Source organism: Dermacentor andersoni, chromosome 2 (assembly GCF_023375885.2).
Source record: "Dermacentor andersoni chromosome 2, qqDerAnde1_hic_scaffold, whole genome shotgun sequence".
Classification (NCBI taxonomy): Eukaryota; Metazoa; Arthropoda; class Arachnida; order Ixodida; family Ixodidae; genus Dermacentor; species Dermacentor andersoni.
In genome coordinates this window covers 243112531-243134175 of record NC_092815.1, presented here as the reverse complement: position 1 = coordinate 243134175, position 21645 = coordinate 243112531, and the positions used below count along the sequence as shown (strand labels likewise).

At 46.4% G+C, this 21645-nt stretch overlaps 1 protein-coding gene across 3 annotated transcripts in view; it reads right to left on the bottom strand.

The window, feature by feature from the left end:
• Nucleotides 1-4053: 4053 nt before the first annotated feature.
• LOC126539882 (uncharacterized) overlaps nt 4054-21645 on the bottom strand; it is a 727003-nt gene continuing 709411 nt past the window's right edge. For all 3 annotated transcript variants that reach the window (XM_055075676.2, XM_055075677.2, XM_050186695.3), the window contains one exon: nt 4054-10700. In XM_055075676.2, the coding sequence (XP_054931651.1) occupies nt 10202-10700 (499 nt within the window). In that variant the 3' untranslated portion in view covers nt 4054-10201. The remainder of the gene's footprint in view (nt 10701-21645) is intronic.

Sequence of the window (21645 nt, the reverse complement as noted above, 5' to 3'; positions counted from 1 at the left end):
GAGTAGTTCTCGCACAGCTGAAACTTCCTAAGTGCGTTAACCACAGCTACAATATACAGAAATGTGATACAGGAATATGTGCTTATCAAATAAAAATTTTGCGTACTAAAGAGTCCCATCATGATAAAGTGTTCGTCCCAAAGAAAGATTAAAATTGGATATGCGTGAAAGTGCTTCCTCATACAACACGCGTCAGTGCAACCGGAAACTGAAACCGGAAGTAAAGCCGCAAGGTGGCCCGGGTCCCACCATGACTTTCGTGAATGCAACATTACCACTGCTGCGTATGCATGCACTGTTCACGCTGACACCAGTGGCCAGATGAGGACAAGAATATTGTTCTGTGTCCTTTAAGCTCCGTGGGAGCGTCTACTTGTAAGCTTAGTGTTCTGTGGTTCGGCTGTCAAGCTCAATCTGTGTCGAGCAGTATTATCTACACTTTGGCTTTTGCGGCAGGCAACCCGAGGTGGTCGCGCACTGAAACATATATCTGAACTTTAAAGCTTAATCAGGGGCGGACTCTTATAACGGTTCGGAAGGCGAATGGTTCAGTTTGCATCATGCCATTGGTCAGAAGTGCGTATACGTCACCGGTTGTCAGAGCCTGTGGGGTGGCAGAGTAAATTATGAGCACGTCACGCATCTGCCAACCATTTTCAAAACGAACCCGAAGTTGGCTAGGAGCGGTACCGGCGAAGAGGTAGTTCGTTTTGGGTTCAGTTGCTGCGGCTTGGCTGTTGGCTTGCGGCCCTGGTCGCATGCGCCGGCCGCGCTACTCCGGAGGCGCCTTTGCAACAGCGAGCAGCTACAGCGGCGCGTGGCTTTTCCCGAGGCGCCTGAGGTTTGAGCGCAGGTGGAGTAAGAGCGGGTGCGAGAGAGAAAATTTGGGGGCTTTTGCTCCTTGAATGTCTGACTTTGCCTAGGAAGTAGGGAGGAGAGGTTTCTATTTTCATATTGTATGCGTTTGCGCCTAGGCATGCCGATATTGCGGAGCGGGATAGAGTTTACTCTCTGACGCTGGCTGACGGCGCGGTGAAGCAGGTGAAACAGAGGGAACGGACCACCCCATTTGGCCATCGCTGTGTCCAAGGGTACGTCGGACGTACGCCCCTGTCAGAAGCTAAAGGTATGTCGGACAGACTTTCTCGCGCCTGTTGCTCTAGGGATGAGTCAGTTATACTGGAATAAACCTTTCTCGCACCTAAGCTAAAGGTATGTCGGACAGACTTTCTCGCGCCTGTGGCTCTAGTGATGAGTCAGTCATACTGCAATAAACCTTTCTCGCGCCTTACGGCTCTCTACCTTAAAAATATCACTGATTTTCTCGGGGATACAGTAGGAGCCGTAGTAGAGGCCGGGCCTGCTCTACTGGAGTAGTATCTGCGCTCATGGCAGGCTTTTCGTATGCTGCTGTCCGTGACATTTCAGGAACATCTTGAGTGGTCCTCTTTGAGTGATATAAACGGACAGTGCCTTAGCAACCGTGGTCGAACGCGATTGGCTGAAACGCCGCAGGCGACGCCTTGACGTCACGCCGTGAGGTTTACTGGCTTTGCGCTCGCCCACGTTAGGTAAGATTAGGTGAAGTTAAAAGGGTGTTAGAGTGGCGCGGCGTTTTCTCACATTGCTGACGCCATGAGGATAATTGCCTTTGAGTATCGCCTACATTAGTTTAGCGTAAAATGCGTTAGGTTGGAGCGGCGTACTCTCACAGTGGCTGCAAGGGTGTCGAGCGGCTCCGGCGACCTTTCAGCCAGTCGCTTTCAACCATGGTTGCTAAGGCGCTACGCCTTCTAGATCTTTACTATATGCGGCCGGGCCTCTAATAAGGTCCCTACTGCTCCTTCGGGAAAATCAGTGACGTTAGTTTGAAGGTAGCTTGCCGTAGAGCGCGAGAAAGGTATAATCCGGCATGACTGATTCAGCACGATTGCCGCAGGCTCGAAAGGATCTGTCTGACCCAGCTGTCACCAAATGGGGCGACAGCGCCCACTGCATCACCTGTTTCACTACAGTGGCAGCGAGCGTCCGAGCGTAAACAAACTCTACGCCACTCCGCAATGCCGGCACGCCTAGCGACAGACGAATACAACACGAGCAACGAAGCTTCTCCTGCATAGTGCCGAGGCACTCAGATATTGAAGGAATAAAATCTCCCACACTTCCTCCCTCTAAGCCGCTATATCTCGCCCATGCGCACAAACGTCTGGCGCCTCCAGAAATGCCACGCCCTGCTCGTACTTACTAGAACTTGTAAAGTCGCACTGCGTAGAGACGCGGGCGCCGAGCGGGCGTGCGTTGGTTCCATGGGAGACTGTCACTTACTCCAGTCGTTTGCTTGGCGTTGCTCGTTTGTTGTCGACGACGGCAGAAGTGCGATACGCGTTCGAATAGACGGCGGAAGATTATTTGCACCACCACTGTCGCCTTTCCAAGCAGACCTTCTACAGGCTACGCTACGAACTGGAGGAGACTAGGGTACAAGCGTACCAGTGTGCATTATACACAGAGGAAGGAATTGGGCGCTGTGGTTCATTGCCACCGGCTTGAAGCTTTCAGAGTTATGTTGCAAGAGAAACATTAATTGGAATGGCCTAGATATCTGTTGCCAACACTGTCGACGAAGATGTTCTCGCAATTACCGCGTTGTATTGCAAGTAACAGAGCACAGTAAAGACCAGGGACAAGTCTCGGGCCGGTAGAAGGGCTGAGTAAGCTTTCCTGTGAGTACCGCTGTCAAAACCAATGCCAAGGAGAACTTTGCATGGCGAGATCGAATTCCCCATGCTATCGCCCCCATCCATAGCTTGCACATCTCCCTTCAACAGCCACAAGTGTTCAACCTAGGCCGCTCGAGCATTTCCTTTATTCGGCTGATCAGAACGCAGTCAGGACGGGAAGAGAGCGGAGACTTATTATTTGGCTGCCCTCTTTCGTCTAGATCTGGAGTGCTTTACTTTCGTTCTCAAATTCACAGTACACTGTAGCGGGAAGCTGTAGCGGGAAACTGTAGCGGGAAGCTGCTGCAGCCCTTGTGTGTTTTACGGGATGCAGGCCTCTGTGAAGTGTACTGTGGTTTTTCGCCTACATCATCCAGCATGATTTTACTTTTTGGGCTAGATGTTGCATCAAAAGAAATACGGTAACTTTGACTTTAGGAACTGCAGAAAGTCTGGAACACGCGGCCTCGATCGCACAGCAGTTTGCGAGGAGCATCACGGGAAGCAGGCGAATGATGGAAGATAAAGAAGGTGACATCAAGTGCTTCTTATGATGTTGAAGTGGTGGTGCGAGCATGCTGTGTATAATAATCTACGGCAGCGACTATCCAGTGGGCGCGAGCGTCACTACACGGGAGGGTCCCATATCAATCAATCCCAACCCGGTCAAGTGGCCTGACTGGGCCAAATAGCAGCTGGAGTAAGGCGGCAGGGAGATAAGACACACATTTATGACATTGGTAGGCAAAGCAGCAGCGCGTATATTTGAGGATGAAGTTACGCATCCCTCTCCATTAGTACCGCAGGCGAAGGTGCGTGCACGTTCTCGACACACCGCCATGACCACACCGAGAATCGGAATGAACCGTGGGTCACAAATCTCTGCGGGCACGGCGCAACACTGCTACCATCCATGTGGCGCGATCATCGGGTAGTTGAGACTGCAAATGCACATCGCCGATGCCGCAGTGCTGCTGTGCCGGCAAATCGCACCAGTTCCTGGAGTCGCAAAAGGACTAGTCAGAAAATCAGTCAGCGTGGCAATGCACGGATCATGTATTTGCGCTGTTGCAAAGCCCATGATATGGAGTAGTAAGACAGTATCTAAATTCGTGTTCTTTCTACCTACAATCTACCAATATATTGTGCCAGAAACACTGTCACCAACGCGGTCATTCGTAGTAGCTCATTAAACAGTACGTCAGTATCAAATCTCACTTGTCAGTGCATGTAAAAGTCATTATTTTGTTGACTGCAATTAGGCATATGCTAGAAAAGTCATGTGCGTGAATTATATTGGCTTAGTTTTCACAGAGACAGTAGAAGCACAGGACACAAGAAAATACGCAAACACTTTTATTTGAAGAATATTCGCAGTCGTAAGTGGATGAATATGTAAGGCAACACTCCATGGTCGGTACAAATGTCTGTTGATGTGAAAACAACGTGCATAATAAAACCACTTTACAGGTTGAATTACGTCCGCACAAACGAGTAAGATGGGAGTAAAATGCCATTTCCAGCGACTACCGTTTAAGATGTCGTCCTACCTGCAACCAGTACACTTCAAGCTATAACAAACACTAAAACACTCTCGAACAGATATACTTGGAAGCCATGCATAAAACTCCCACCAAAAACCAGGCGCCTTTACTTTTGCATTCGTTTTCTATACCTTTCTGCGTAGAAACAGGCGCAACCTTACTTTTCTCGTGCACTTATTTTATATGCATCCTTGTGACGCTCAAAAAAGTCGTAAATTTTGGTGCCACCTAGTCTATCGTTGCTTAGTGCAGAAATAAAGGAAACCTCTGAACAACGTCGCATTGAGAAATTTTCAAATATTTATGGCGATATGTTTAAGTCGTGAGATCTAATCGTCGTCTAGTACCATTACAGCACTGAATACTGGTAACGGTAGGCCCGCCAATTTTAATTGCTTACAAGAGGAGCAACTACGACAACTATATTTACATCTATGAGTTAAGCAGCAGCAATTTGTGGGTTTTAGATTTATACCACACGATCTTGTCTTATGAAAGGCATAGTTAGGTTCCTTAGACTTGATATAATCTAAAAAATATAGATTTTTATGTTATCTGGAACTTTTCTTTAAAGATCCGTTGAAGTTCGTACGCGCTGAAACATTTATTCACTAGAAGTTTCGTATTTTAGGTACTTCTACCCATACTTGTAAAGGGGTACTCTAATGGGAATAACAAAGTCGCACTGTAAAGTTAGGAGACCTTTTAGCAATGAAAAAGCTCTTGAAGTTGGTTGTGGCTCCTGGCAACGTTCGTCGTTAGCGCTCTAAGTGGTAAGTAGAACTTGAGCCATTTTATTGATAACAAGTTCACAAACCTTTACGTAAACTACTGGGTTGGTATCTCTATACAACGCTTTTTCTTTCAGTATCAACGCTACCGCTTGCTACGTTTCCGATGGGCAGTATTGTGACCATGCCTACGCACACGAAATGTCGGCAAGTGCTGAAAACAGCTGTTCCGTAAAAATACGTGTTGTACAATTTTTTTTTTTTAATTTCCATCTTTGTTGGAGTTCAGCAGCATGTTAAGTGTGCCTTCATTGCGTGTAATCTAATGGAGCATGGTCGACTGTTTGAAGCCCAAAGTTTGATGTTTATTCATAGAGCAGCATACCTTCATAGACAACCCACCCAGCCTGTGTGACAGGTTTTAACAGGGCAGACATATAAAATTGCTTAAAATCAAGGATGTTCAAGAATAACAACAATTGAACTACCATTACCTTTGGGAATGCCCTAATCCCTTCAAGCGTCAGTATATTTATGACAAGTGATTGCATAGCTTTGATTTAACAATGACATACAAACGCTTCCTGCCAGTTGTAAATTCATGAAGCATTGATGAGAAAGAGCAATACTCTGCTTGTGGACCTTGATCACCGTGTCGTTATGCCTTGCCGCGTCAATGTGAGAAATAATCCTAGCGCTACATACACTAATCAGCAGTAAGCTACTTTAAACTTTTGCGTCGTCAGTTCACAAAAAGATGACATTGAATGCCTCAAGTTCTAATTATGTCCACGTAGCTAATATAAGCCTATAATCATTTGCTCTAATCCTCAGATTAACGACCGTATACGAAATGGCTGCTCTGCTGGGAAATTAGTCAAATGGCTTGGCCTTTCAAAGTATTTTTAATGAAATATACACGAATATTTTTTTACCTAAAGCTCTACCCTAATGTGAGTTTGCGCACGAAAACCTTTTCGCGTGGAGGTCACCATTTAGAAATTCCATTGTTATTGTTGTTTTACGACAATGTTCTTGATATCAGTACCACCGGCATAATTGCGGTCTCGCAGCTGCCGTTGGCAGCAGGGCTTCGAAATAATGCAGCTTTGTTATACACAGTTCACGTGATAGTACCAGCCCCCTCTCAACTGGCTTGCTCTGTATACATCTCTGAAATAATTCCTTTTAACAGTCTTTCTTTTTTGCCGCAGACTACCTGCTACTCGGATTTAAAACTCTGCCGGTGTTGTGTAGGAAACAAACTCATGGGTAAAATAAATTGCGCTTTCAAAAGTTTGTTTTTTTCTAGGTATTTAACCATGTGATAATGCATACACTGGTATATCCATTTTAAGTGGACCGCCAACAGCCTCAGAGATCCATGCTGTATGCTGTGTGTTATCGGTCCGCAAGTATTTCCCCTACGCAGGTAACGACGATTGGATGCATGCATTTATGTTGTATGCATATGTACACACGTCGTTATTCATCTATATATTTGGTGTACTGAACTGAGATTACCTAAAGTAGCTGACACTACCTCAAATATTGCTTGATAAAATGAATTTTCTTAAATTATTGTGCTCTGACAAGACAATGGGTAGCTGCTCTCTCTGCTATAGTTTCAAGTTTTGCAGCGCAAGCACCCTTGGAAACAGCAAATATTTCATCCACTTTTAGTGATGTCACTGTAAATCTGTATAGTTTTGAAAAAAATTATGTGGTCTTTCCACAAAATCATTCATAATATGCTGAAGCTCAAGGCGCACCGCTCTGCTTGCTGGGAATGCATTGTGCCGAGTTTAATGGTGAAGTCATTGCTTCCTTTATCAGCCAAGGCAACATTTAATACATTTCGAAAATTCTGTCATGTAGCATTATCCTTTCAATAAGGTAGACACGTCGTTCCTTGGCCTATCTGCCAATATAACCAGGTCTACGCGCCAGCACGTTCTCAAGGATTGGTCCTCCCGTGGCGTTTTCAAAGCACAGCATTTCTTTGTTCTTGTCTCACCACGAACTACAATGAGTAATTGCGTATAACGTGACAGTGAGTGATCCCAACAAGGAACAGGAGCGTTATCACAAAGCCTTCGGCTCTGCGGTGGTGGACCGGACCTGCCACTCTAAAGTACGAGGGTTGTATTCTGAAGCGACGGAAATCTTAGTGGGAAGGCACGAGCAGTGTTCGGGCGCCGGTCCATGGCTAAACAATCGCCCTCAGACAACTCTAGCACAAACAGGGTCATGAATGCAGGTGAAACACTCTTACACAGCTACACTTATCTTACCATGAGCCAAGCGTCAGTGCCTCAACGTTGGTGAAGGTGAGCATCACGGCAAAACATTTACGGAAAACGGCTCTCACAAAACACGTAATGCACAGGTCATTGGGTTAAAACAGTACGTATTGTCTCCTTGGACAGTACAAATTTTCGATCACATTAACTGATTACACAAAAATAAAGCGAGGTCTGGCATAAGTGGGTCGTAATAAAGCAGTGAATACTAATGTTACACAAGCTAGCAATTCACATGTAAGAACCCACAAATGATGCTCCGCATTAGACTGTTTCATGCATAAACACTACATGAGTAACAATCGTGCTTAAGAAACACATAATCATATAAAAGCTTCGTATAGCGTGTTTCGCGAACAGCAATTAAGCAAAGCTTAAAAGAAAACTTAATGATAGAACACTGGACAGGCGATGTAATAACAAGCACCGACAGAACACTGGAAAAAACGCCAACATCTTCACGACACGACGGAACAAACAGCATAATGAAAAAACTGACCCGAGTAACCACACTAATGCATAATATTTACTGCACAGTACAAACCATACCGAGAGAATGCAAACATCACAAAAACCACGGTGGCTTTCAACTGCGACGTGTAATTCACCTCTGCCATACGGTACCTAGGCAGGTGCATAATGCAACAAACCAAATTTAGATCATTAAAACTGGTTATTATTCGGAAGCAAAAGGAATACTAGTCCCGCACAAGACCTATAGTATTAAATCTTGCTAAAGGAAACTATTACTGCTTGCTTCATGAAAGCCTTATATTATCAACTCTCTAAGCATGAGCTATTACTTAGTATCGCAACGATGAACTAACTGGTCAAGACCATTATTTTGTCATCTGCGTTCGCATTTGTGTACTTTCCGGTGGCAAAGGTGCCAACAATCGTGTTTACCTACTTCCTATCGATTTCAAGGATAGATCGTCGCACAGCTTTAATAAATCAGGGCTTGTATGTGATGTGCTCCTGATCAAATATAGCGCAGCTGTTTTATATCTACAGCCGATTTTGGAAGGCACTGTGACTACATAGGGCTTATTGAATTTCGCTTTCCCAATGAAGAGATGGCGCATATCATTTCAGTTATTTCGAAATGAAAAACGACAGGTATTACTGTGTCATCAGAACCTATGAGTAGCACAAAAAACGATGCTGAAATCTTATTCGTATTATGTGTTTTATTAAACGAAATATTTTCATCGAATGCTATGAGTCCGGCATAAGCAGGACAGTATACCTAAACACCGTAGTGAGAAAGGTTCCTAAGCTGCATCGAGAAGAATAAAAAATCCGATAAAGAAAAATACTGCATATGAGGCATTCGAATATTGTTGTGCTTTCTGAAAGCAAGTTCGGAACTGCCACCTCCCAATACCTATGATTTAATGCTAGTAGCCGCTGTAAATACAGTCAATCCTACAATTAACGTTGTAATTTATTTTTAAGTGTGTGATGTATGATTTATGCGACGAAAATTTGGTTTGCGTGGATAACTGTCACTAAAGAACGAGGTGCAAATTCACATACAGAGCACATAGTAACCAAAGTTTTTATCCAAAAAGAATTTTCTTCACGCTAGCAATTTTAGCGCCAGCTTGTCGTAGGCTGTAAATAGGAACACTCATCGATCAGTAGGCATAGGCCTTTGCATTAGATACCTTCATCAGTATAATTGCAGTTCTACTTTATGACTTCAGTTCTGCGTTACCTCGCCCTGCTTACCTACGATATCGCGTGCGACGGGTGATGCTGCTATGATAGTGCAATTTATTTTACCTGTGCCTTTTTTGTAGGAAATAGGGCACCGTCTCGCACACGCTTTGCGTCTTCTTAAACAACCTATGTTTTGTAACAAATTCAGTTAATCGTACTGCAGCATTAGCAGTAAAACACAAGAATTAAAATGCGACTGACTTTAGGTGGATCGCCTTACAGTTTCATCAGAGTAGTCAAGTACATACTTGAAGCCAGGTGCATTCATTGATTCTGTACTCTTCAATTTTCAATCTTACGCAGATAAGGAGAGTTCTTTCAACCTTATTGCACGCCAACAGCAGTACTTGCAACACCACAGGTAAAACAAAAGAATTCTGCCTAGACTACAACGTTCTTCTTTGAGAGGTTGAGTGACTTTTTCAATGTGGTTAATTTGAGATTTTAATTTTTCGTACACCGGAGGGGGTGGAGCATCGATTGTTTCGTTTACTGCTCATGTCTTCCAAGGAAGCGTCATTTGACGGTCGCGTGCAAATGGCTATACCATCTCACAGCGATGCCATCCTATTTTTTCCCGTATCCTTAAGTCGTACTTAACATTTAGCAACCGAAAATTGCACCCTAAACTACTTGTGAGTCCACTGCCAGTTACACAGATGTTTCCAAACATTGAAATGCAATTTTGTTTATTAAAGAATTACTGCGGTTCTTCTGTTTGAAAGACGAAATTCTGTTTATATCTCTAAATTTTAGGTTGGCACCTTTTTGCATTTTCTTCTGTTCCTTCAACAGACAGACGAGGCAAGCGTATCACTGCTATAAACACATCATTACCTGTAAAATGAGCCGCTTGGGTGGCACCTCAACTGCACTCGAAGTCTTGCCTAGCGGATTAAAATGATTATGATTGTATTCCATACTTTTTATATGATTTGGCGCTCGCCCCAGGGTTATTGTTTCTGAATGTCTTTATGGCGTTGCACATTAAGTGCAGTGGTGGTCGCACATCAATTTCTTTGCGGTGCGAGTCGGCGCCCTCATCCTGAGAGGAATGCTCAAAGCAGCGTCTCTAGCATCGCGGTGCCGGACGCCAGAGCAACTCCAATACGTGACGACCCGGAACGCGGCAGCACCACCAAACAGGCGGCGGTCGAGTCGCCGCCGCCTCGCCGCGGCTACCTAGCGTGCACTCCGCAGTCGGTGGCCTCCAGGTCGTCCTCGTCGTCCGCGTCGTCGTCGTAGTCGTTCACCACATCCTGGATGAAGCTGGGCTCGGCGAAGAAGCTGACCGAGCCAGAGCGCGGTGAACACGAGCGAGGAGACGTGGAGCGCGGTGAACCGGAGCGCGGCGAGCCCGACCGAGGGCTGGGAATGCCGGGCACTTGCAAGATGGCGGCCGTGGCGCCAAAAGTGACGCGGCTGCTTCGACGGGAACTGCCCCCGGCGAGGGACTTTCGCTTGCTAGAGGCCAGTTCTTTGGCGAAGTCCAGCTCGTCCTCGTAGTTCTCTCCCGATGAAGATGACGAAGACGAGGCAGCGGGTCCCGTGGTTCGCGGGTCTTCCTCGATGTTGTTGGGGGGCCGGGAGCTGGTGTCGCCGGACGAAGAGTCACGCGAGAAGAAGGAAGGCCTCTCGCTCCCACGGCCCGGGATCTCCAGGCGTGCCGCCCTCATCCTGCGGTAGGGCATTCGCCATTCGTTTAATCGACACTATAACGCATTTTGGTTATAGTCAACAAACAACACAGTAGAAGGCACCAAGCACTGCTTTCGCTAAAACGTCTTCCCAAGAGCGCACTAGTGACACAGAAAAATATTATTTTACGGTGGCTGAGTGTCCGCCATCTCTTGATTTAACTGGAATGCAATTGTGTAATTCTTAAACTATTCACCACATCTATCTCTCCTTTCTGAGAAACGTTGGCTGTAAGAGAATATTTCTGTCAGTGATATCAATTTTACAATGGTTTCATAAATTGCCTACGGATGTATTCAAGGGACTATGGCGCCACCCTACTAATAAGCTCGAGGTAGCTGGTTCGATCCCTGCTGCGCAGGGCCCATTTCGATGGAGATGAAATGGAAAAAAATGCGCGTGTACTTTGAAGTAAGTGCACATTAGTATCCCAGGAAGTAAAAATTATTCCGGAGTGCCCCACTACTTCGTCACCCATAATCTTATATCACGCAAAAATTGTCACGTGAGGCCCAAAAATGTTTTTTTTTTTTTCACCACTGGAACAGATGCAGTGATAGAGCTCAAAAGTGCAGCAAAACATTCTAAATGTGCTTCACCGCCATCGTTCGTCTGACGTTGGCTCGAATTATGGCAGATTCCTTGTAGATAAAATAGTGTGGGAACTATTGCGTGCTCGAATGCGAGTTTGTTGCACTTGTTATTCTGCAAGCATCTGAGCCACCTTCAACGGTGTTATCTGCAACGAACTGGACAAAATTCGTCGAGCACTGAAGTAAGGATTCCTTCTGTCTTTTTTATTGTTCATGCTTCAAGTAAAGTGCATAGAAATACGATTGCAAAACTGTGAATTGGGTTTTGGCTTAACTTACATACGTAATGGGCAAAACGTGCATCATAAGGTCCTCAAAAGTACGCATGCGGGCAACACTGTGCTACTACAGGACAATACAAAAGACCTACAGAGACTTGTGAATATGCCTGGCAATAGCTACAAATCAATGTTTAATTTAGTACAGATAAATTGATAACTACGAACTTGACTGAAGAGACGAGCAATGACGTGGTATCAATTGAACGGCAAGTCATACCCATATTGAAGCAATATAAGTAGCTTGGTGCATACATAAATCAAGAAACTATTTATACTAAAGCATCCACCATGGTAATCTAAGAATGAAATGGAAGCGGAATGCAGCAATGAAAATTCATGGAGCACTTTGGGGTGCTACAAAAATATAGAAGGTGGTGTGAGTAATCTGCAAAGGAGCAATTGTACCTGCGCTACCGTTCGACAATGCCATTGTGCCCTTAAATATAGGCATCTAGTCGGGGTCGGAAGTACAGTGGTCGGTCGGACGGGAAATTAGGCAGTGCAGAGAGGCATGAATTGTGCCCCTTTTGAAGTCAGAAAAGCACGGAGCAAAATTAGTTTTCATGAAAGACTCGGGAACAAGGATCCACATAAAGGGATGGCTAAAGTGCACAAATATGTATACCTGAAAAGCGCAGACACACAACCGAGGGATAATTTAGTGTGCGTGGGAGATTCGTCTAACGAGAACCACTGCTCTTCTGTGAAAAACACATTCACTGGATATTTCCTTTTTTTCAATTTTGCCGAAGGTTTTCCCCCTTCTTCCAGGCGTCTTTAACGGCCCTAAAAAGTCATACGTAGCAACTTCATCCAGGTATTCCGTGGAGCCTCCCCCCTCTCCCCATAGTGTTTCGCTTGTCCATTGATGTATATGATAGTTTCTTTTTAGCCCGCAATTGTCCTGTGTCGTGAAAATGGAAAGATTAAAGGGTACCTAAACCGCCTCTTGGGACTGCATCCCAATGCTCTCCAGTAGCCTTGATGACACTTCTAAAACCTTTTACCTTGCTAATGGCCAAAGCATCGTACGTCATGCGCAATCTTTGATACCCCAATCTAATGTTTCAAGCATGCGAATACGAACGCTTAGAGTTTAGTAGCAGTCATCGTACGGTGTAGTTTTCAGTTGTACATAGTTAAGCAAGCAGCTTCTAAATAATTAATATGCTAACTAGGTATTCCCTCATCAATTTTTTTTTTATATTTGCACAAATCTGCTATACACAGCTACAAATCATGTTGAGCAAGTTCTATTTTTTCTTGAAATGCAACTATGTTTGGTAAATACAGAGAAGAATCATAAACAGGCGCATCCTGTAATGAATCTTATGGCTGCAATCTTTGGCGAACGTGAGAGCGCTGCTAATCACAATGCGCAAATTGAAAAGAAAACGCAGGATCCATCAAAAACGACGGCGAAGGTAAGCTTTATCAATGGAACGATGCGCTTGCCGGTGTATACTTGTTGTGTACAGGATATTTGGGTAGCGTTTGCGGTTTGATTACTTAATTCCGTAGAAAAGAGAGTCCTTAACTTGTACATCAGCGCCTGTAATATGGGTTGACAGCACGCGAGTCCACCACAGTTGGCACTCAGTGATAAATGCGCCCCAAAATTTTGTTAAGCCAGAGGGTGCGCCCTGTGTGTCGGTGCATTTGGAGCGGTGATGAAAGTCCGACCACGAAACCGGGCAAAAGAAGGGTGGCGCGCAGGTGCCATTCTTCATTGGAAGACGTGATTTGTGAAACCATCAGGATTTCTCCGCCTTTAGCGAGATTTAATTTTAACAATAAATTAAGTGCGTGCTGAGAACAACACTATCCTCATCAGCTGTCACACGCCATGGTGGCTGTATAGATATGGCATTGCGCGGCTGAGCACGAGGTCACGGGATAAAATCTGACCGAGCCGGCAACACTTCCATGGGGGCGAAATGTAAAAAAGCCCGTCTGCCGCGCATTGGGCGCATGCGTAATAAGTAATCCGGAGTCCCCCACTACGGCGTGCCTTATATGAGAGCATTGTTATGGCACATGTAACTCTGGAATTTCACCTTTATGTCACCTATCAGCTTTCGTGGGATACTTCTGTGCTTATCGCTGCTCCGTACTACAGGGGAAAACACGGAAGCAAAATACTGATTAAGGCATTCGTCTTTAGTTTCATCGTCATAAACAGAGCCGTCTCGTGAAACAATAGGCGGAATAGCCATTGCCGTTTTTCCATTTCGTTTCACATGCTTCTGAAACTTCTCGCGGTCGTCTTTTATAACCGCCAGCAATGCTCCCTAAAGGCGCATTCAGGTGAGCGAATGGTCTTCTTTATTTCTGACGTAGCTTTCTTTAGGTTCTCCCAGTTATTGCTCTTTCGTTCATTTGCTGTTTGCGCAGAAAGAACCAAAAATGGGGAGGAATGCGGGCGTGTGGAGTATATACTGCCCCCTGGAGACTGATGCATGAAGACTACCGGTGTACGGACAAGATACAGGTTTACTAGCCGATTAGTGATCAAGCTTGTCTTACAGACACAGCCTTGTAATTCTGCATCATTGCTGTAAGTCGAGAAGGTCACGTCGAAATTTTACCTTAGAGGCACTGCTGTAGTACGATTAATCATTATAAATAAACCTTGGTGCACAGTTTAGATACATTTGAGTGAGCTATGAAGGATAGATAGCTGAGAATCTCGGACTGCGCACGCGTGTTTTAGTCTGCTGTCGATGTTGTAGCAATTCTTTTTTTAGACAAGTCCATACTTCATTTTTCTTTTTACGATGAGTTTCTCTTGCAAAAACGTCATTATAGCGATCTAAATCCTCATTTATCCTACCAACCAGTGCTTTTTAATAGTTACAGAAACGTCTCACCACACTGTGCCCTTAGCTTACATGTGAAATTTGTATTTAACATAAACAGCACTGTATAAACTAACTACAGAAATAACTATCATAGAAGCCACAAACTTAGGTTGATTTGTTAGCAGCAGATCCAGAACATAATCCATAACAGCAGATCCAGAACACGTACGACCACGAGAAAATACATAATTATGAGCTATACCTTCGACTAACCATGACTGTTTTAAATTAATTATAGACGGCTTGATGAACTCAAGAAGCGAAAGTAAGTACGTCATCTTTGTTCCTAGCATTACAACAGCTTAGCACAAGAAGTCACAGGCCTGGGTGGAACGCGCATCACAGTCACAACATAAGCTGAAGAGCGTCTGTCTCTATAGAAGCTACATTTTCAGCAGCACGCACTAGAAGGTAGTCGCGGCGAAATCGCTTCCCACCATTTTCACGAGAACGATCTGAACTGTCCACCTGGCGTCGATGGCGAGTAGCGGCTTGTGCTACAGCTTGTCCTGCTCTGTGCACAGCGGTCTGCTGAACCCGATTGCCTGGTTGCAGCCAGGCGCTTAGCTCTACGAGCCTCTTCTTCAGCAGTGGTTCCTACCTTGCGAGGAGGCGCCATAATGTGTACCGAAGGGTAAACACAGGTACCCATACTTCGTGGCGCCCATGTCACATCCGTTGACTCGTGGCACGTTATGTTGCTGTTGATTATGATGATCCTAATGATGGTTTATTGGTGTCCCCTTCGAAGCGGGGTGGTGGCAAATAGTCCCCTAGCCTGCTGAAGTTAACGAGGTGCAGCTACATGCAGCATGAAACTGCTTTATGCAGTTGCTACATGTCGGGAAACCTAGTGGAATATAACAGAACTGTAATGCACATTTTGTACGTATCTATGCTACATGGCGCTGCATGTCGCATCGCGTGACAAATGGCATAATATGACGGCAACGACAATAATTATGAATAATTGGCAGTCCCTTTGAAACGGGACGGTGACAAACAGACACTCAGCATATTTGTAGTAATCATATATGCAAGGCAAGACACATGCCTCCGCTCCCCAAAGACGCCAAAATAATAATTAGGCTGAGGAGAGGATTAGAGGTGTCCAAAGCCGGGGCGTAGGAATATGAAAGGTCGTAGGAATATGAACCGACGAGCAAGACGGTTATAGCCAGCCACTCGGGCAAGCGGCCGAAAGAAGTCGAAGGTAGGTTTAGAGATTATTTTTGGTTGTTGTCGCGACCGTGACGTCCCGAGCGCTTTTTGCAGGAATCCCTATGTATTCTCTGCCCCTGGCGTGCATTGAGAAGCTTGCAAAGAACGCGGGGGTGCGAATACTCCGAAATATGTGCTGTCTCTGTGAGGGTCAACGAATTGCTGGGAGCGTATGCGTGCCGAGGGAGCCGTATGGCCGGCTGCCGTCGTTTCTCCTGTGTTTGTGAACGAACAATAGAGGACCGCCACGGGCTCAAGGGTGTGCGTGTGTGGTGCAATACAAGTGCGCGACCTCTAACAGCACGGGGGAATCACCCGCTCCCTTGCCTCTAATTAAAAGTGGCGCGTCCAAGACTTTGGGAGGAGCCGGGATAAAACTTGGTGAACTTGATTGGATCGTGATCAATATCTGCCGTTCCCCAACACAGGGAATTAGGGAAACGAGAAGTTATTCAAACGCAGGTTTTAGATCGAGCTAAGCAGTCTAGACTCTGAGCCTACAATCTGCTGAAAAGCTTCAAGGGGCTAGTGACCTCCAGTATCGCTTGGACCACCTAGCCGCGTCAGAACTGTTACTAGTTGACCTAAGAGACGACAAACAAACGTGTGTAATGAAGCTCTCGATAATTCCCCTCAAGTTAGCTCAACCTGCTCGAGGGAAACGTCAGACCTAGACTTTCGGCAGACCCAGCCCAGCAATCGCGTCCACCGCAATGAGATCAGCTTGTCAGCGTTCTCCGGAAAGCTCTGCCGTTGACTCCATACTTTATGGACTTGCTGCTGGTGCCCCGCCATGTGTATGCCATAATTTGTTTTCTTTTGAACTTTCTTTAGTTGACCACCATTAAGTGCGTTTTGTGTAGTGTTAATTTCTATATTGACTGTTAACTGTTCGTTGTATTTCTTTTCTCTTGAACATTGATCTAGATTAAGTGCATGTGTGTTAGTGTTTTTGAGTTTTTTGTGCTTCGTTTGAGCTGTGGGTCGTTGTCAGTCGATAAACGAATTTTTTTTCTTTCTTTCTCCTGACTCTGACTCGTTCGCTGTGTTCGCTTGAGTACAGAACGACCAATCGGCTTGTATACCCCGTCGACGACTTCGTGTCGACGGCGAACGGGTGACAAGCCACGACAGATAGCCACAAAGGGGAGGACCTTTGGGGAGAGGCGCTCAACCGGGACCTGTTGCTTGTCACTGACCCATCATTTCCTACTAGATGCAGTACGCCGGCCAGCAAGGGTAAAGCTCCAGACCACACCTTTGTCGAAGGAGTGGCGGAAGCTAAGTGGGCCAACCTCAAGATAGACCTGGGCAGTGACTACTACATCCTGGCCATAGCCCTGCGGGTAGAGCAGAGAAGAGTGCGTAAATTCAGAGTCACCGACTGGGGACAAGTTTCGCAAGATAAGGGAGGAATATGCGGAAGACGTTTAGTTAAAGTCGATCTCGAACAGATTGAGCTGGACTGAACAGATTCAGATGTTCAACTGGACTGAACAGATTGAAAGAGATATCGAGGCCACCACCAAGGAAGCTAGCACGGATATGCCGATGGAGAAGATGGATAGCAGGCTCGCCCATCTGCTCGATGCCAGCAGCCCCTGCTGTCCCGGTAGAAGGGGTAGCGTCTCATCAGAAAGCTCCGAAAGAAGATTGTCGAAGTCGACAAGAAATTAGAGCCCCATTGCAAGGTCCTCTCCAGACAGCAGTGGGACTATGTCTGCGATTCGATAGACGGCCAGATGCGCAAAGGGGCGTCTTGGAACGTCCTCAAGCACTTGCTGGACGAGACGATTACTAAGTCGAGCCAACGAAGCACGATGGCACGCATTTTGCACGCAGCAAGGGAAAAATCCTCGGACAACAAAGTCCAAGGGAAGCTGGTGAACAAGTACCTACCGGTGGTTGCCGGCCCAGCGACTACCTCGCTCAAGGTTTACGGGGGCTCCGACAGCCCGTAGCTGGACGCAGAGTTTCGGGTTGAAGAAGTCAGATGGACCCTACACGACTTAAACGGCCGATCAACCCCCGGTCCGTACAAGATCACGAACAAGGCCCTGGGGAACCAGGACGACAAATCAATAGAGTACCTCACCGAGATCGTCAACCAGGCGTGGAGCAGCGGCAAAGTTCCGAGAATGTGCAAGAGGGCCACTGCCATCCTCATTCCCATGCCCGGCAAGCCACCCTGTCTCGACAATCTCAGGCCCACCTGGCTTACTTTGTGTGTGGGCAAGGTGGCCGAGCACGCTATCCCCAACAGGGTCTCCCGGTACTTGGAAGACAAGGACGTCTATCCCCACAACATATTCTTCAGTGTGGGCTTTTCAACGCAAGACGCTATGAGGCTGGACAAGGATCAGGTCATCGATCGCAACATGAGAGACACCCAAGCCATACTTGGCCTGGACTTGGAAAAGGCATTCGACAACGTCCTCCATTCCTTTGTCTTGGGAACAATCTGGAGCCTTGCTTTCGGCAAGCACTTTCACGACTTGACGATATCTTTCCTGACGGACAGAGAAGCCATCCTTCAAGTGGGAGACTTCGCGTCAGACTCGGTTAGGCTTGGTTCTAGAGGGGCGCCACAGGGGTCAGTCGGATCCCCCGACCCTCTTTATACTTGCCGTGATCGGTGTATCGAGACAACACTCTGAGGTCGACGGCATTAACCACACGATATATGCAGACGACGTCACCATATTGTACAGCGGTGGCAGCGACGGACGCTTAGAGGCTGCGCTTCAAGAAGCCACCGAGGTCACAGGAGACTACCTGAGACAAACCGGCCTCCGATGCTCGCCGCGAAAATCAGAGCTACTACTATACAGGCCCAAGCGCAGGGGACCCAAACCAATAGGTTGGAGGCCTGTGGAGAACATCTGCATCAGCCTACGGACAAGAGAGGGCTGTCTCATCCCCAGGGTGGACTCTCTCCGGATTCTGGCTATGACGATCGCATCGAACGGCTCCAATAACCAGACGGTACGTAAGCTCACCAAGAAAACGGACCATGCCATCAGGTTGATAAGAAGAGTTACCTATCGGCAGCATGGACTGAGCGAGGATAGCCTCATCCGCTTGTTTCATGCTTTCGTGATGTGTCACTTTACCTACGTCGCGGCCATGCACAACTCGCAGAGGTTGGAACAGGACAAGATGTACGAGTTGATCAGAAAGGCGGTCAAGAGAGCCCTCGGGCTGCGCATGTAAACGAGTTCGGAGTGACCACTCCACTTCGGCGCACCCAACACGCAAGAAGAGATAGCAGAGTCACAGGAGAGGGCGCAGTTTACCAGACTCGGTACCAGCAGTACCTGGAGAAACATCCTGAGAGGGCTTGGAGTTCCCCCAACGGAGATTGTGACCAGTTTCTGCAGCATACCTCGAGAACAGACATAGCGCATTACTGTTGCCCCTATTCTTCGGAATGTCCACCCTGAGTGCAACGTGGGCAGACGAAGGGCTAGGCCTAAAGCCCTCCTGGAAGAGGCCAGCGCACGCACCCTGAGTAGCTGTTTCGTCCATGTAGCATGGTACCCTAAGGGAAAGGCGTTCGCTAGTCAGCGTCGATCAAGAAGGGAAAACCACGAACCCCTCGACGGTCCGGATGACGGCAGTCGAGGCTACGGAACAGGCGGCAATAGCGTTGGCCCTGATGGTATACAGAACGACGATATACAGCGACTCAAGATCGGCGGTCCGAGCATTCGCCAAGGGCACCGTCTCGACACCGGTCTTGCGGATCCTACGGGACAAGGAAATCAAGCAACAGACGATCGTCTGGTCCCCTGCTCACATGGGACAGATCAAGGGCACCGCGTCCAAACTCAACCATTTGGCCCACAGATCTGCGCGAACAGTCGTCGGCCGCGTAGCTCTCACATGGCGCGGCGCTGAGGTTCCGGACAATAGGGATCCCCATGTCTCGTGCGACGAACTCACAAAGTACTTTTATCTGGGGAGGCGGAAGTATCCGCCGCGGCGCAGTAAATTGAACAGACCTCAGGCATTGACACTCATACTCTTGCAAGTCGGGGCATACCCTAGCCCTGTCCTCTTACACCAGATCTATCCTAAAATTCAAACGTCAAACACTTGCACCCTTTGCTCAGACTTTGCCGACTTAGGTCACATACTCTGGCGGTGCCCCGCGTTACGGGGTGACAAAGATGTGTCGTCGTCCAAGTGGGAGGATGCCCTATGCAGTCGCGACTATCAGTCCCAACTATGGGCACTCCAACGGGCCCGCGACGTTACGGAGAGGCCAGATCTTTCTGTCCCGATGTGGGAGCTGCCCGCTCCAGGCACGTTTAGATGGATCTCAATAATGTTTTACACCATACCATCCACCTTCTTCCTCAAACCTTCTCTATCTACCTTGTTCCACTAGTTATGCAACTGCTACATGCCGTGTCACCTGGTATAATAATATGCAACTGCAATGCAAAGTGTGCATGTATCGAAGCAACGTGGCGCGTATCTCACATCCGTTGACAAGTGTCACGATACGATGATAAAGAAGATGATAGCAACGAGGATGATGAGGAGGATTTATTGGCATCCCCTTTGAAACGGCGCGGTGACAGTCACCTAGCCTGGTTGATTTAATCAGGTATGCCATACACGTTCTTCATTACAGCAATTTTTATACATCTCCATAATCTACTTTTTTTATTACCCAACACTTATGTACCTTGTGCCTCTACATATGCAACTGCTACATGACGTGCCACCTGGTGGAATTATATGCAATTGCAATGCAAAGGGCGCCCATATTGACTCTACGCGGCACGCATCTCAAATCACAAGACAGGTAGCCTTATTTGATGCTAATGATGATGGTGATGATGGGTGTGACATAGTCACATAGCCAGCTTGATTTATTCAGGTATACAACGAGTTCGAGGACGCGTAAACTTCGCGTTTAAGAAGAAGCTTTAGCTCGGGCCCAACTCCGACGCGACCTCAAAAACTCAAAACTCAAAAACGCTTGTCTGAAATAACGCCTGAACCGATTTTAATGAAAGTTGTGAGACAAAGTGAAATTCTAGTGAATGATTGTAGTCGAATTTCGATTTAGGGCCGTAGTTTTATGAAAAGGATTTTCAAAAATATGAAAGTTTGAAAAAGAATAGACGCACGAAGTTAATAAATTAATAGCTCTGCATCAAAAACAGATATGGCGGTTCTGCAAATGGCATCCATTAGGTCATTCAAAGCGGACGAATTCGATACGCCAATTTATATCTTACGTGAATTTGTTACGTTGTGTACGAGGGTTCTGCAAAAGCTGTATTTCCATATTACTCAATTTCTTTAGATTCATGTGTAACATACGAATTTTGTCCGCTTTAGATGTACTATCAGATGCGATTCACTGAATTGTCATATCGTTTTGCTTGCTGAGTTAGAGGTAAACTTGATAGTTACGTTTCCTGGAAATTTTCGATATCTACCAATTCTGAATAAAAAAATTGACGGTCCAAATAGAAAATTTACAACGAGCAGTCACTAGATTTAAAGTTTTTCTTTTAAATGCGACAAACGTCGTCAAATTTGATGCAGTGGTTGCCGAGAAAAACGAATTCTCCTTTTACATGTATTCAGATAGGAGCACCCGAGCTAAAGCTTCCTCTTAAGAGTGGAACGCGATTGCGTTTTTGTGCCCCGTTGACGCCGTCACCGACACCAGATATTCTGGGGCACGGGGCTCGGTAGAAGACAATAGTGGACCAATCCCGGTGGCAGTGCACGGCAGAGCAATGGCTCATACCCCTGTAAGGTGGAGGCTACAAGCAGTGAGTAGTCAATAGCTCAAACCCGCGTAATCAGGAAAGAAAAGGTGGCTCTGTTTGAGTTTCCGCGTGAGAAAATTATGTTTTCTCGTGTATTCAAATCATTTTCTTGTAAATTCAAATTGCAATCCGACGCTATCATGTCTGTAGGTTGCGTGTTTGACTTACAA